At 35.8% G+C, this 12,403-nt stretch overlaps 1 protein-coding gene and 1 pseudogene across 1 annotated transcript; one reads left to right on the top strand and one right to left on the bottom strand.

The window, feature by feature from the left end:
- Window positions 1-5,486: 5,486 nt before the first annotated feature.
- LOC112082957 lies at window positions 5,487-5,978 on the bottom strand. The gene has a single exon (XM_024150679.1). It carries the CDS (start codon window positions 5,976-5,978, stop codon window positions 5,487-5,489), a length of 492 nt encoding a protein of 163 aa, XP_024006447.1.
- Window positions 5,979-10,321: 4,343 nt separating this feature from the next.
- LOC112082956 lies at window positions 10,322-11,656 on the top strand (annotated as a pseudogene).
- Window positions 11,657-12,403: the final 747 nt, after the last annotated feature.

Here is a 12,403-nt window from a genome sequence, read left to right as displayed (position 1 = left end):
CAGACCTTCTATATAAAGAGGTTTTTTTAAAATTTATTATTTAATTATTTGCTTTTGATAAAGGATGTATATTTACAGTTCAAAATTTACTTGACGAATTTCAGGATTTTTTGTGTGTTTCATATTTTTCCTATTAATGAAGAACTTTTTTGTTTACCTATTTTACATCCAACTTTAGAGTGGCAGAAACCCTTAAAAGCATTCTCCATATTGGTCGATCAAATTCTTGATAACAAGATGATTGAGTTTAGTGACACAAGAAGAAAGAATCAATGACTTTGAGATTTGGGTATGAAAGTTATATGAAATTCGGACACATGGAAGGTAATAAAGTCGTATGTCCGAAATATATCCAAAAATGTTGAGATTCCTAAATCTAATAACATGTAAGTTGTAATATGAAATTTTTTTGCTTCCTATAACATTTCAATGATAAAGATTAAACCGTCCAAAATAATTTGGAATTTTGCTTTAAATGCCATGGGAGAGGGCGAATAAGTGCTCTAACAAAAGAGTAATAGTACTCTTAGACAATGGAGAGATTGAGTCAGAGGAAGAGCCAACGGAGGACCATGAAATATCTGAGGAGGAATATGAGACTATTCCGGCTAGAAGAGACTTACTTGTAGCTCGGAGATTATTAAACATGCAAAGCAAGGACAAAGAACAAGAGCAGAGGGAAAACTTAATTCACACTCGCTGTGTAGTCCAAGGAAAAGTTTTCAGCCTCATTGTTGATGGAGGAAGCTGCACTAACGTAGCTAGTGAGGAAATGGTCAAGAAGATTCGACTAAAGATGACCAAACACCCGAAACCCTACAAGTTGCGATGGCTTAACGAAACTGGGGGAATGAAGGTTCAAAATCAAGTATTGGTGCCCATTTCTATTGGAAAATATGAAGATGAAGTTCTGTGTGACGTGCTAACAATGGAGGCTGGACATATTCTTATCGGGAGGCCGTGGCAATCGAATAGAAAAGTTTTACATGATGGCTTTACTAATAAGCATTCTTTTGCTTTCCATGGCAGGAAAATCACACTGATCCCTTTAACACCGCAAGAACTATACCAGGATCAAGTCCAAATGAAGCAAAGGAAGAAGCTGCCCCAAAAATCTTCAAACTTCTTTCTAAGGGCTAGTGATGTCAAGAAAGCTCTCATTTCCAAGCAAACTTTTCTTTTATTTGTTTTTAAAGAAGCACTTGCAAGTATTACTAACCTAGCACCGGCTCTGCCGAGTAAAATGAATGATCTATTGAAAGTATATCAAGATGTGTTTCCTAAGGATAATCCGAAAGAGTTACCACCCATTAGAGGCATAGAACATCAAATCGACTTTGTGCCCGGTGCTTCATTACCAAATAGACCTGCGTATAGGATCAATCCAGTGGAGACCAAGGAACTACAAAGACAGGTGAATAAGCTAATGGAGAAGGGTCATATCAGAGAAAGTATGAGTCCATGTGCCGTGCCTGTGCTACTTGTGCCCAAAAAGGATGGGAGTTGGCGCATGTGTGTCGATTGTAGGACAATCAACAATATCACGGTGAAGTATCGACACCCCATTCCTAGGCTTGATGATATGCTAGATGAATTACATGGCTCTAGTATCTTCTCTAAGATAGATTTGAAAAGAGGCTATCATCAAATTAGAATGAAAGAATGGGATGAATGGAAAACTGCATTTAAAACCAAACATGGGCTATATGAGTGGCTTGTTATGCCATTTGGGTTAACTAACGCACCTATTACGTTCATGAGACTGATGAATCATGTGCTTAGGGCCTTCATAGGAGTTTTGTAGTCGTCTATTTTGATAATATCCTAGTTTATAGCAAAAAATTGGAAGAGTATATTGATCATTTGAAATCTGTGCTAGATGTGCTTAGGAAAGAAAAATTTTATGCGAATTTGAAGAAGTGCACATTTTGTACAGATAACCTTGTGTTTCTAGGATTTGTTGTGAGTGCAGATGGCATCAAAGTGGATGAGGAGAAGGTTACCCCTAAGAGCATTGGAGATGTGAGGATTTTTCATGGTCTCGCCGGTTTTTATAGGAGGTTTGTCAAAGATTTCAGTACTCTAGTTGCCCCTCTCACCGAGATCATCAAAAAAGAAGTAGGATTCAAGTGGGAGACAGCACAAGAAGAAGCTTTTACGGTTTTAAAGGATAAGCTCACCCATGCCCCTTTACTTGTTCTACCTGATTTTTTTAAAACATTTAAGATAGAATGTGACACATCTGGTATAGGCATTGGTGCAGTTTTGATGCAGGATAAGAAGCCTATAGCTTTCTTTAGTGAAAAACTCGGAGGATCCACTTTAAACTATCCAACTTATGACAAGGAACTATATGCTTTAGTTCGGGCCCTTCAGACATGGCAGCATTACTTGTGGGCCTAGGAATTTGTCATACACACAGATCACGAGTCCCTTAAACACTTAAAGGGACAGCAAAAGCTCAACAAACGACACGCCAGGTGGGTTGAGTTCATTGAGACATTTCCTTATGTCATCAAGTACAAGGTAAGGACAATGTTGTAGCCGATGCATTGTCTCGCAGGTATACTCTACTCTCAATTTTTGATGCTAAGCTGATTGGTTTTGAACAATTAAAACATATGTATGTCTCTGATGCTGATTTTAAAGAGATATACCAATCCTGTGAGAAATTTGCTAGTGGCCGATACTTTAGACAAGAAGGATTTCTTTTTTTTGATAATCGCCTGTGTATTCCTAACTGCTCTGTTCGAAACTTATTAGTCAGAGAAGCACATGGAGGTGGCCTCATGGGACACTTTGGAGTTGCTAAAACCATGAAGGTGATGCAAGATCATTTTTCATTGGCCACATATGTGGATAGGATTTGTGCAAGATGCTCAACATGTAAACAGGCTAAGTCCACACTTAAGCCTCATGGTTTGTATACCCCTTTTCCTATACCCTTGCATCCTTGGAATGACATATCTATGGAATTTTTGCTTGGATTGCCTAGGAGTAGGACCGGCAAGGACTCAATGTTTGTTGTAGTTGATAAGTTTTCTAAAATGGCACATTTCATAGCATTCAACAAAACTGATGATGCATCGCATCTAGCTCACTTGTTCTTTAAAGAAATCGTGAGATTGCATGGCATGCCTTCTTAAGCTTCTTTTGGAAGACTCTGTGGTCTAAGTTAGGCACTAAACTATTTTTCTCAACTACTTGTCATCCCCAAACTGATGGACAAACCAAAGTAGTTAATAGAACTCTATCTACATTGTTACGTGCCTTGATTAAAAAGAATATCAAAACTTGGGAGGATTGTTTGCCGCATGTAGAATTTGCATATAATCATTCTGTTCATTATGCTTCTAAGTTTTCTCCATTCCAAATTATCTATGGTTTTAACCCTTTATCTCCCTTGGATATAACTCCTTTGCCTCTAAGTGAACGAGAAAGTGTAGATGGCAAAAAGAAGGCTGAACTAGTAAAGCAGATCAATGAGAAGACTAGAACTAATATTGAGGAGAAGACAAAGCATTATGTTAAACACGCCAACAAAGGTCTCCACAAGCTAGCTTTTGAAGTGGGAGATCTAGTATGGGTACATTTGAGGAAGGAAAGATTTCCAGCTGAAAGGAAATCTAAGCTCATGCCAAGAGTCGATGGTCCTTTTAAGATCACAAAAAAAGATCAATGATAATGCGTATCATATTGATTTCAAAGGTAAGTACAAAGTGAGTCCGAGTTTTAATATTGCTGACTTAGCTCCTTTTTATGCAGATGATCCAGATTTGAGGTCAAATCCTTTTCTAGAAGGGGGGGGGGATGATATGATCATGGAGAGCACTGGAAATATAGAGCTAGAACCTGAGGAAGGAGAGCTTGTAGCTGAGGAACAAGAGCTTGAACAAAAAGAGGTTTTAGTAATTCTGAATGGTCCCATGACAAGATCAAGGACTAAGAAGCTTAAAGAGACCGTTGGAGGAGTTCTAAGACAAGCACAACCTTCGGCTCAAGAGGGAAAAGAGTTCATCACAAATACTTTGGTTGTGATCCAAGTCCTTGAAGCTTAGTGGACTTGTGATCCAATCTTCTACTCTTTTTCCCCACCACTAGTTTTGTCCCAATGGGTTTTCTAGTGATGGGTTTTTAATGAGGCAAGATTGGATCACCTTCTCAATAAGGTCCACTAAGTTCAGCCCAAATGAGACGGCCAAGAGAAGAGGAGCGTGTGAAGATATTTGAAATTCAACTTAGACAGCTCATACCGAGTCGGACATCTAATTGCTTAGATTTGAATTATCCGGAGGATGCCTTACTTAATCCATTTCTATTTACTACTTTTTGTAGTTATTTTATTTTATTGTATTTCCTAGACATGTTTATTGATGGCCGAGACTCTCTTCTTTTCCTTTATATTCTCTTGTAATCTCATTTGAGAAACTATCTTTCTTTTATCTAAAAACCTTTCTAAGTAAGATCATTTGTTCTTTGAACATCTTAGTTTGTGAGTGTCATATCTCTCAAACACCCGATTCTTAGGTGAGTAATATCCTCAGAATCGAATCGGTAAATCAAAGGTCTTCTGCAGCCTTTATGCGGCCCATCGATCCACTTCCTTGTCTTTTAAGTCATTTGTAATTCAGAGTAAAAGTTTGTCCGATCCAGTCTTTAGAGTGTCGAAGATCATATTATACCTGTAGAGAAGATGTGAGCAGACGAATTCAATATTTAATGCATGATCTTATTTCTAGCATGAGAGCGAGAGTTAATTGTCATATCTTATTGATTAGTTGATTAAGATGGTGAGAGTTGGTTAATCATACACATGTCTATTCTATTTCCATGCAGATCCCAGAAACAGATGAAGATAAATCGCCCGAAGGCTAATTGGAAATACTTTGACATCAATTAGAGTAAACCAGAGAAGTATAAATCGCCACCTATGAGTTTAGAGTCTATAGTTTGAGTCAATATGCTTAAGATATTCTTTTAACAATTAATTTGCATTGCATCTTATTTCTTGTGAATATTAGATTAGGTTTAGTTTAGGATTCTTAACCAAAAAACCACAAATACCAACCCCATGAGTTTACGACTTTGCTTACTTTCCAGTTTTTTGTTTCTTCCAGATTAGACATTCTCCCTGTGGATCAACACCCTAAGTCCTACAACGCACATCTGTGCACTTGCAGACACTAGAGTTTTATAAATTTAAAACTTTAAGAGAACCAATGAGCTTGTAAAAAAAACAAATCCTAGGCCCACAAGCCCATCACATCTGACTTCTCAGCAGTGAGAAGTTTCTCCTTAAGTTGTTGCACATCACCCTCAAGCGATCTGATCCTCTCATTTAGTTTAGTCTCCAGACTTGTGCACCGAGCAGCAATCTTCTCATTAATGATAATCAAAACAAGTGGTAATGATGGCATAATAGACTAAAGCAATTACCTCGCCATGTTTTCTTTCCTCAGCCGCTATGAAATCATGAAATTTCATTCTCATTCTCGATCCACCCCATGCAATAAGAGGAACCTCTTCCCTTCTTTTGTTTGACCAGCAATCTCGCCTATTCCAACTACTGCCTCGCAAGCCCAGATTTGTAACACGTGAACACATCCACGAATAATATAAGTCAACTTGCTTTCATAAGTAACACACTTAATAGAATATATCAGCTGCTTAAATCCAATCCGATCCCAAGGATATGCAGCAAACTTCTCCCTATCCAAAACCGTTTTTGCAGCCGCCAAAGGGATTTTCCTTGTAGGAGATATACCATACACTGGAATGGACAGAAGACATAGCAATCCAACCATTCGCCTCTTCTCAAAAGTCCAAGGGCAACATTTCTTCAGCACCGATAACAGATCTCTCAAACAAGGACCCTCAATTGTAGAAACTCCGAGCTCTCCCAAAAACTCCTTATGGTCAACATCCCAGGTGTCCTTAAGGTCAATGTTTAGGCCGGTGATATCTCCATATTCATACATTTAGAACCGGATAGGTTTATTTCCAACAAAACACCACATCTCGTTGGTCTCTTTGTAGCCAGTTGATTTGTTAGGAAGTAATGAACTTGCTTCGCACACCATATGTATTCGGCTTCTTGGAACTTAATAACAACCCCAATCGCCAATCCCTTCAGGTCGGCCCAAACATCATTGCCAACTGCATCTTTGACTTGCCCGAAGTTTGCTAAGTGGCAGTTGTAATTCATGCTCCTCTGCTGAATTGGTGCTTTTCCCATTTTGTATTGTCGTGGTGGATACATCTTAGTCGCTGCGGTAGAATCCATACCTGGAACGAAGAACAAATCTATCATAAATCCTAAACAAGTTTGGCATTACTAACACAACAACTCTGTTGGCTTACATAAACAATTTTGTCATATCTTCGAAACAACATTGCCAGTTTATTTCAACAAGTCTATGCCTTTGGACCTGATATGCCTGTGTCTCTTCTAACAAGTTTATTTCAATCTCTAAATAACTTTGTCACCACATATACAACATCTCTATTATAAACATAATTAAGCTCCCCAAACAGTCGACACAACTTTGTTATGAAGGTAAGTGTTATCAGACTAACTAATCTGGCATTATGATATTCTTCTTGAAACAAGTATTCAGTAAATCTAAATCGAACAGATCGCACAACTTTTTCTTCAATTTTGAACAACTTTGTCATCAACAACTTAATCATCTCTTTCGAATAGATCGAACAACTCTATCAGTGTATTGGATTTAATATCCTAAAAAATTAGATCATGGCACCAAGGCGAATCATAAGCCAAAAAAAAACAATTACATCGGACAAAATTTACCAAAACCCCGCCGAAAAACGAAGCACAAGTGAAGACCTCGAAACGCCGTCGGAAGAAAATTGCAATAGTGGAGATTTTCGAAACCCAGTCAGACTAAACCAGAACTCTTCATCTTTCACACCGTCGAAATCGAGAAAAAAAAATACAGTGAGAAATTCGGGTTAAATTTACTACCGGAATAGTAAAAACAAGTCGTCTACTTCACCGGAAACTTTATGCAAACAGAATTCCGGATGGAAGACTGCCAAAATCGCCACAGAAATCGCAACTATATGGCGGCTAGTGCAGAAGATGTTTCTCGGTCAGAATGATAGTTTTTTGGGTTTTTTAAGTTTAAAAATCGTGGGTGAGAGATTCTAGGAGAAATGATGATTTCTGGAAAAAAATTAGGAAACAAAAATCTTTCATATTTTTTTGAATTTTTTTTTTTTTTTGCCTGAATTGATGATTGTATAATTAACTCATTTTCTTTTAAAAAATTAAATCAAAATGGCATAACTGTGAATAACAACTCTAAACAACGGTTTTCTGGTATTTCTAATAAAGATTAGAGTCATTATAGTAAAACTAGAAATCGAGAGTCAATCTAGTAAATCAAGCTTCCTCTGGGATGATGGTTATTACCAGGGAGTAAGAAAGGTGTGCCCTTCTTATGATGCTTCTTACATGAGGTGTGTCAGGTTCGAGTACCATAACTGTGGCATCGTGGAATCCCGTGAGCACGGGTCAAAAGCTTCAGTCACGGTACAAGAAGGAGAGGTCATGATTCCTACAACTCAAAATTTTGTCTAACATATCTAAGTGTTCTTGAATAGTGGGTTATATATTAAACTATTTTCGTTGCAGTTTGTCGTGGACTATCCAAATGAATTTCTCACATCCGTGAAGGGCACTACCACAAATTCTTACCCATCAACGATGATTACATCGTTGACTTTCTAGACATCCAAAGGGAGGACCTCTCCAACATTTGGAAATCAGATTAGCAGCTCCTTAATTGAATTCGTGCTTGAAAGAGAAGGTTGTGCCATCGTTGGGTTCCATGGACGGTCTATGTGTTATGCTCTTCATGCTCTTAGAGTATATTTCTTTCCTTTGCCTCCTCCTCATGATGGAGAGAAACTCGAAGAACAAGATGGTGATGGTGGTTTGAGCAATGTTTGATCATTTTATTTAATGATCCTTACAGACCTTGTACTCTACTATGTATTCTCTCTTTAGTTGTTTGGTGTGCCTTTCTCAATTTCATATAATCAGACATTTATTTTTGGTCTAAATTATTATTTAATTCCATGCTTTTCAACAATCTTAAGTTAATTTTGCCTCTTTGGGAATATATGGCTTTTTGTAAATACTATACTACTTTTGATGATCAATTCTGAACCAATCTCTGTCGTTTTATGTGTTTTGTTTCTTTATGAAGTTTAGATGAACCGTACCAGTGTCTTGTTTGTTTGAATATTATGAAAAGTTGTATGATTTTGAAATCGTATGCATTTATCGATTGTGATCAATTTGTTACAGGTTTCTTGAAAGTATCTTGAAAATTTTGTATCAATCAATATACACTTAATTGTCTAGTTATTTAGAGGTGTCCGTTCCACGAGTATACACTTTAAAGCAACATCGTTTTTAATTCAACGTCAATTATTTGATGGTTATACAGTACATAATTTGTAAAGAAATTGTGAACAAAAATCTATGAAAATTATACTCAGCTTTCTGTTTTGGTTACTTAATCACGACCATTAACCATCATCACCATCACCATTATTACCTTAGAATCAGTCTTAATTAAGGATTATATATATATATATGTATACGGGAATTATATAGTTCGTAGAAGATATCGGAAGGGGAATGCTAGTGATCCCATTTTTAGAAGATACCTAATACATAATGAAATTTAGTTAATTTTCTTACATTGATACAGAAAAATAAGGGAAAAAACTCAAACTTAACTAAGACAAGAACATAGACATAATATAGATGATATATATTGATAGTGTTTTTATTTCTCAGTTTTTAAAATTTCAAATACATTAATATTATTTGCCAGCGTAATATGTGTTTGTTAACTTAAGATGCTTTCGATCAAATCGATTAACACGATCTCCCAATCATTGACTTGTATAATTATTCCATATAATAATAATATCAAGTCGTTTCTCTCGCATGAGTGAGACGTTTTTCTAAACAAGTTGATTTAATTTATTATATTGAACCTACATATAAAATCGTCACTTGACTTGAAGTAAATCAACAAAGCAAAACAAAAAAAAAAAATCTAAGCTCCTAGCTCAAGGATCTAGAAGCGTTGACGTAGAATGCAAAAGACAATATGCTAAACGACGAGAAAAAAAAAATTTGATAACTGGTACTAATTAATATCCAAACAATTTTGATATACTAATTGATTCGAATAATAAGATATTTGAATATCAAAATATGTACAATGTTTTCTGGCCAAACATACATTGACTCTTTTTTTTAGCCAATTCTGTTAAACCGAATTGGCACAGTAAATCTGAGCTGGTATTATAAATTAAAAACGGTGTCGTTTTGATGGGTTTTAAAAAAATAAAAAATAATAACACACACTATTAGGTAGTACTATATTATTATATAAAAATAAAACCATTTTTATAACAGTGTAGAGATAGAATTGTAATATAATGTTATATAATGTGCATTTCATTATTAGAATAACTAATTTAACTCTAACAGTGATGAAAAAAAAAATACATTTGAAAAAACAAAATTAGCATAAATAATAGAAATGATAAAACTAAATAAAACAAATAACTAACTTTTGAGTTGATTAGAATACTTGATTGTTAGACCAACAATAACTTGGTATTATTTTGCAAAATCTTATGATATTCACCTTTATTTTTCACATATTTTTCAAAAGTTTCAAATCAGAGATTGAACTAAAAAAAAAAGTGTTATGGAAAAAATATTAACGACGAATTATTAACGACGAATTTACGTCGAATATGAATTTATAAATCGACGTAAATTCGTCGTAAATTTACGTCGATCTAACGTCGAATTATTAACGAATTTACGTCGAATATGTTTACGTCGGATTTACGTCGAAACTTTACGACGAATTAACATCGACAATTAAAAAATTAGTTTCCTTTCGTCTCCTAATCGTTGTTAAATCGATGTAATTTTACATCGATTTTACGTCGTTCTTATGATGGAGTTCTTTCGTTGTACTTTCGTTGGAAACTTTACGTCGCGTTTAACGACGAATAGTTTCCGATGATATTACGACGATTTTTCCGGGTTGGTAATTTTACGACGATTTTACGACGATTTCGGTTTTACGACGATCGTTTTACGAAGATTTTTTTTTCGTCGTTAATTCGACATAAATGCTCTTTTACGTCGATTTTACGTCGATATCTGCCGACGTAAAACCCAATCTTTCTTGTAGTGAAGCTTGTTAATGAGTGATAATTTCAAGAACTGGTTGTTAATATACAAGCTTGGTAATATACAAGCCCTGATGAAACATATTATGTGCCGAGAACAAACAGACTGTATACTGTCATCTTCTTTGTGCTCCTGTCCAGGGAGAGGAGGTTGTGAGTATGTCTTCTCTTTTTGCTTCTATACTAGTCCAAGCGATCAAATTTCTTGAAACGCTCTGGAACGAATTATGTAATAATATCCGATCTGGTTATATTAGCGAGTGGATCACTGACCCTTAGCGGATCAGATTGAACGTGAATACAGTCCGAAATCATGGGAAGGTATCATTGCAAGGATATGGCCCAACATCAAATTTATTCAGATTATAATTACAGGACAAATGAGTTAATATACCCCAATACTGGAGTTCTACTCCAAGAAATTGCCTCTCATTTCCATGAGTTACTCGTCTTCTGAAATAATTTTTGGGATAAATATGAATCCTCTATGCAAACCACAAGATGTGTCTTATACATGTTTGCCCAACATCCCCTACACTGAGTTCCAAGATGAAGGAAACAATAATGAAATTGTTGATCTCGTGAACGTCAAGTTAGGTTGCTTTTATGAACCCTTGGTCACAAATCATTCTGGTGAGTTACATATATATATAAATGTTGTGAATCATACTAAAAAAAGCAATAATCTAAGAGAGAAAAATCGCAAATTGAGGCAAACACTCGTTTAATGTTTTTTATTAATTATGTGAAATGAATAATTACAAACCTAAGCTTTGTATTTATAGCCACAAAAACCCGACTCTCAAACCCACTAGACCGGAAACTTAAATCAAACCCAATAAAGAAACCATTTCATTCCTCAACTTGGCCCGTTATATTCCTCAGCTCCCTCTAACAGAGCCTTTTTATAATATTTTGTCACTTAAAAACAACAATAAATAATATCCATAAATATATATATATATATATATATATATCCAGAAAAAATATGGTTATAATCCTTCTCGAGTCTTATGTTGATGGGCTTCACATGCTATTCTGATATCTCTACTCTTCCAGCTCACTACGTTTTTTTATTTGGATCTTAAAGCCAAAACGTTTGATGGCATTGTTGTTAAGCTTGATAACAAGGTGATGGTGGAATATTGTTGTGTGATGGAGGAATCATTTAATGCTCTTTATAGAGGGTTAAGGTGTAAGGTTGGCTCCATTGGAGCTCGAGAGATAAGGGTGGTGCAATAAGGAACGTTCGATTTTCTCATGGAATATTTCATCTCACAGGGTGCTTCTGCATCTCAGTATAAGGTACCTATATGCATTAACTCTCCTGAAGCTTTAGCAGTTCTTGAAGAAACAGTTCTTGCTCGGTTTTACAGCGACAGGCCCCCTCCTATCTGATCAGGTAACCCACAAAAACAATCAGAGCACATAGTTCATGTTAAACGATATTCTGTGAGATAGTTTTATGTTTTGTGTTGAACTTTGTGCTTGTGTGTGTGTGTGATTTCTGTATTATTTTAATTTAAAATCGCTTGGCTGTTAAATAAGCATACTAAGACATGCTCTGTGTAGTCGATCTAATAAAAAAAAATAAACCAAATCAAATAGTTTTGTTCAACTTATGTACGGTATATATAGTGGAATCAAGAAAAGTGATTCGGAAAAATCACGTAAAATAAATATACTTACATAAATTTTCAAATCTTTAGACGATACCCAATAAATCTTGAAATCAATAGTTACGTATCTTACATATTAGTTATATGTATACACTAATAAAGAAGAATCATAACTTCATAAGTATTCCGAAAGACAAGAACAGAGACATAACAGGACCAGCACGACGAGCCACTCCGTTTGGATCTAATCACTCGGCAAGAATCTAAAGAGCAATTTCTTAAAGAGCTATAAAGTGACTACTTGTTGGGTTCTTGATTTTCCAACCAAACCAAGAACTCGAATAAATCACCAACAAATCTGAAATCTTCAACCAAAACGCACCAAACCCTCTCACTCAGTATATGGTCTAGAAGAATCTCCTGGTCACGACTCTTTCTGACATTAGACCTGAGGGATCATGAGGTTGGTAAGAATCCATACCATCACGAATTCATCTTTCACGCTTTGGTGCTCTCCTATAAACCCG

The sequence above is a fragment of the Eutrema salsugineum genome, unplaced genomic scaffold, assembly GCF_000478725.1.
Source record: "Eutrema salsugineum unplaced genomic scaffold, Eutsalg1_0 scaffold_7, whole genome shotgun sequence".
Taxonomy (NCBI): domain Eukaryota; kingdom Viridiplantae; phylum Streptophyta; class Magnoliopsida; order Brassicales; family Brassicaceae; genus Eutrema; species Eutrema salsugineum.
This window is presented reverse-complemented; position numbering and strand designations above follow the sequence as displayed.

Bases quoted from the DNA above. Each gene is read 5' to 3' on its own strand.
- LOC112082957 (XM_024150679.1), bottom strand. From the start codon at position 5,978: ATGTATGAATATGGAGATATCACCGGCCTAAACATTGACCTTAAGGAC.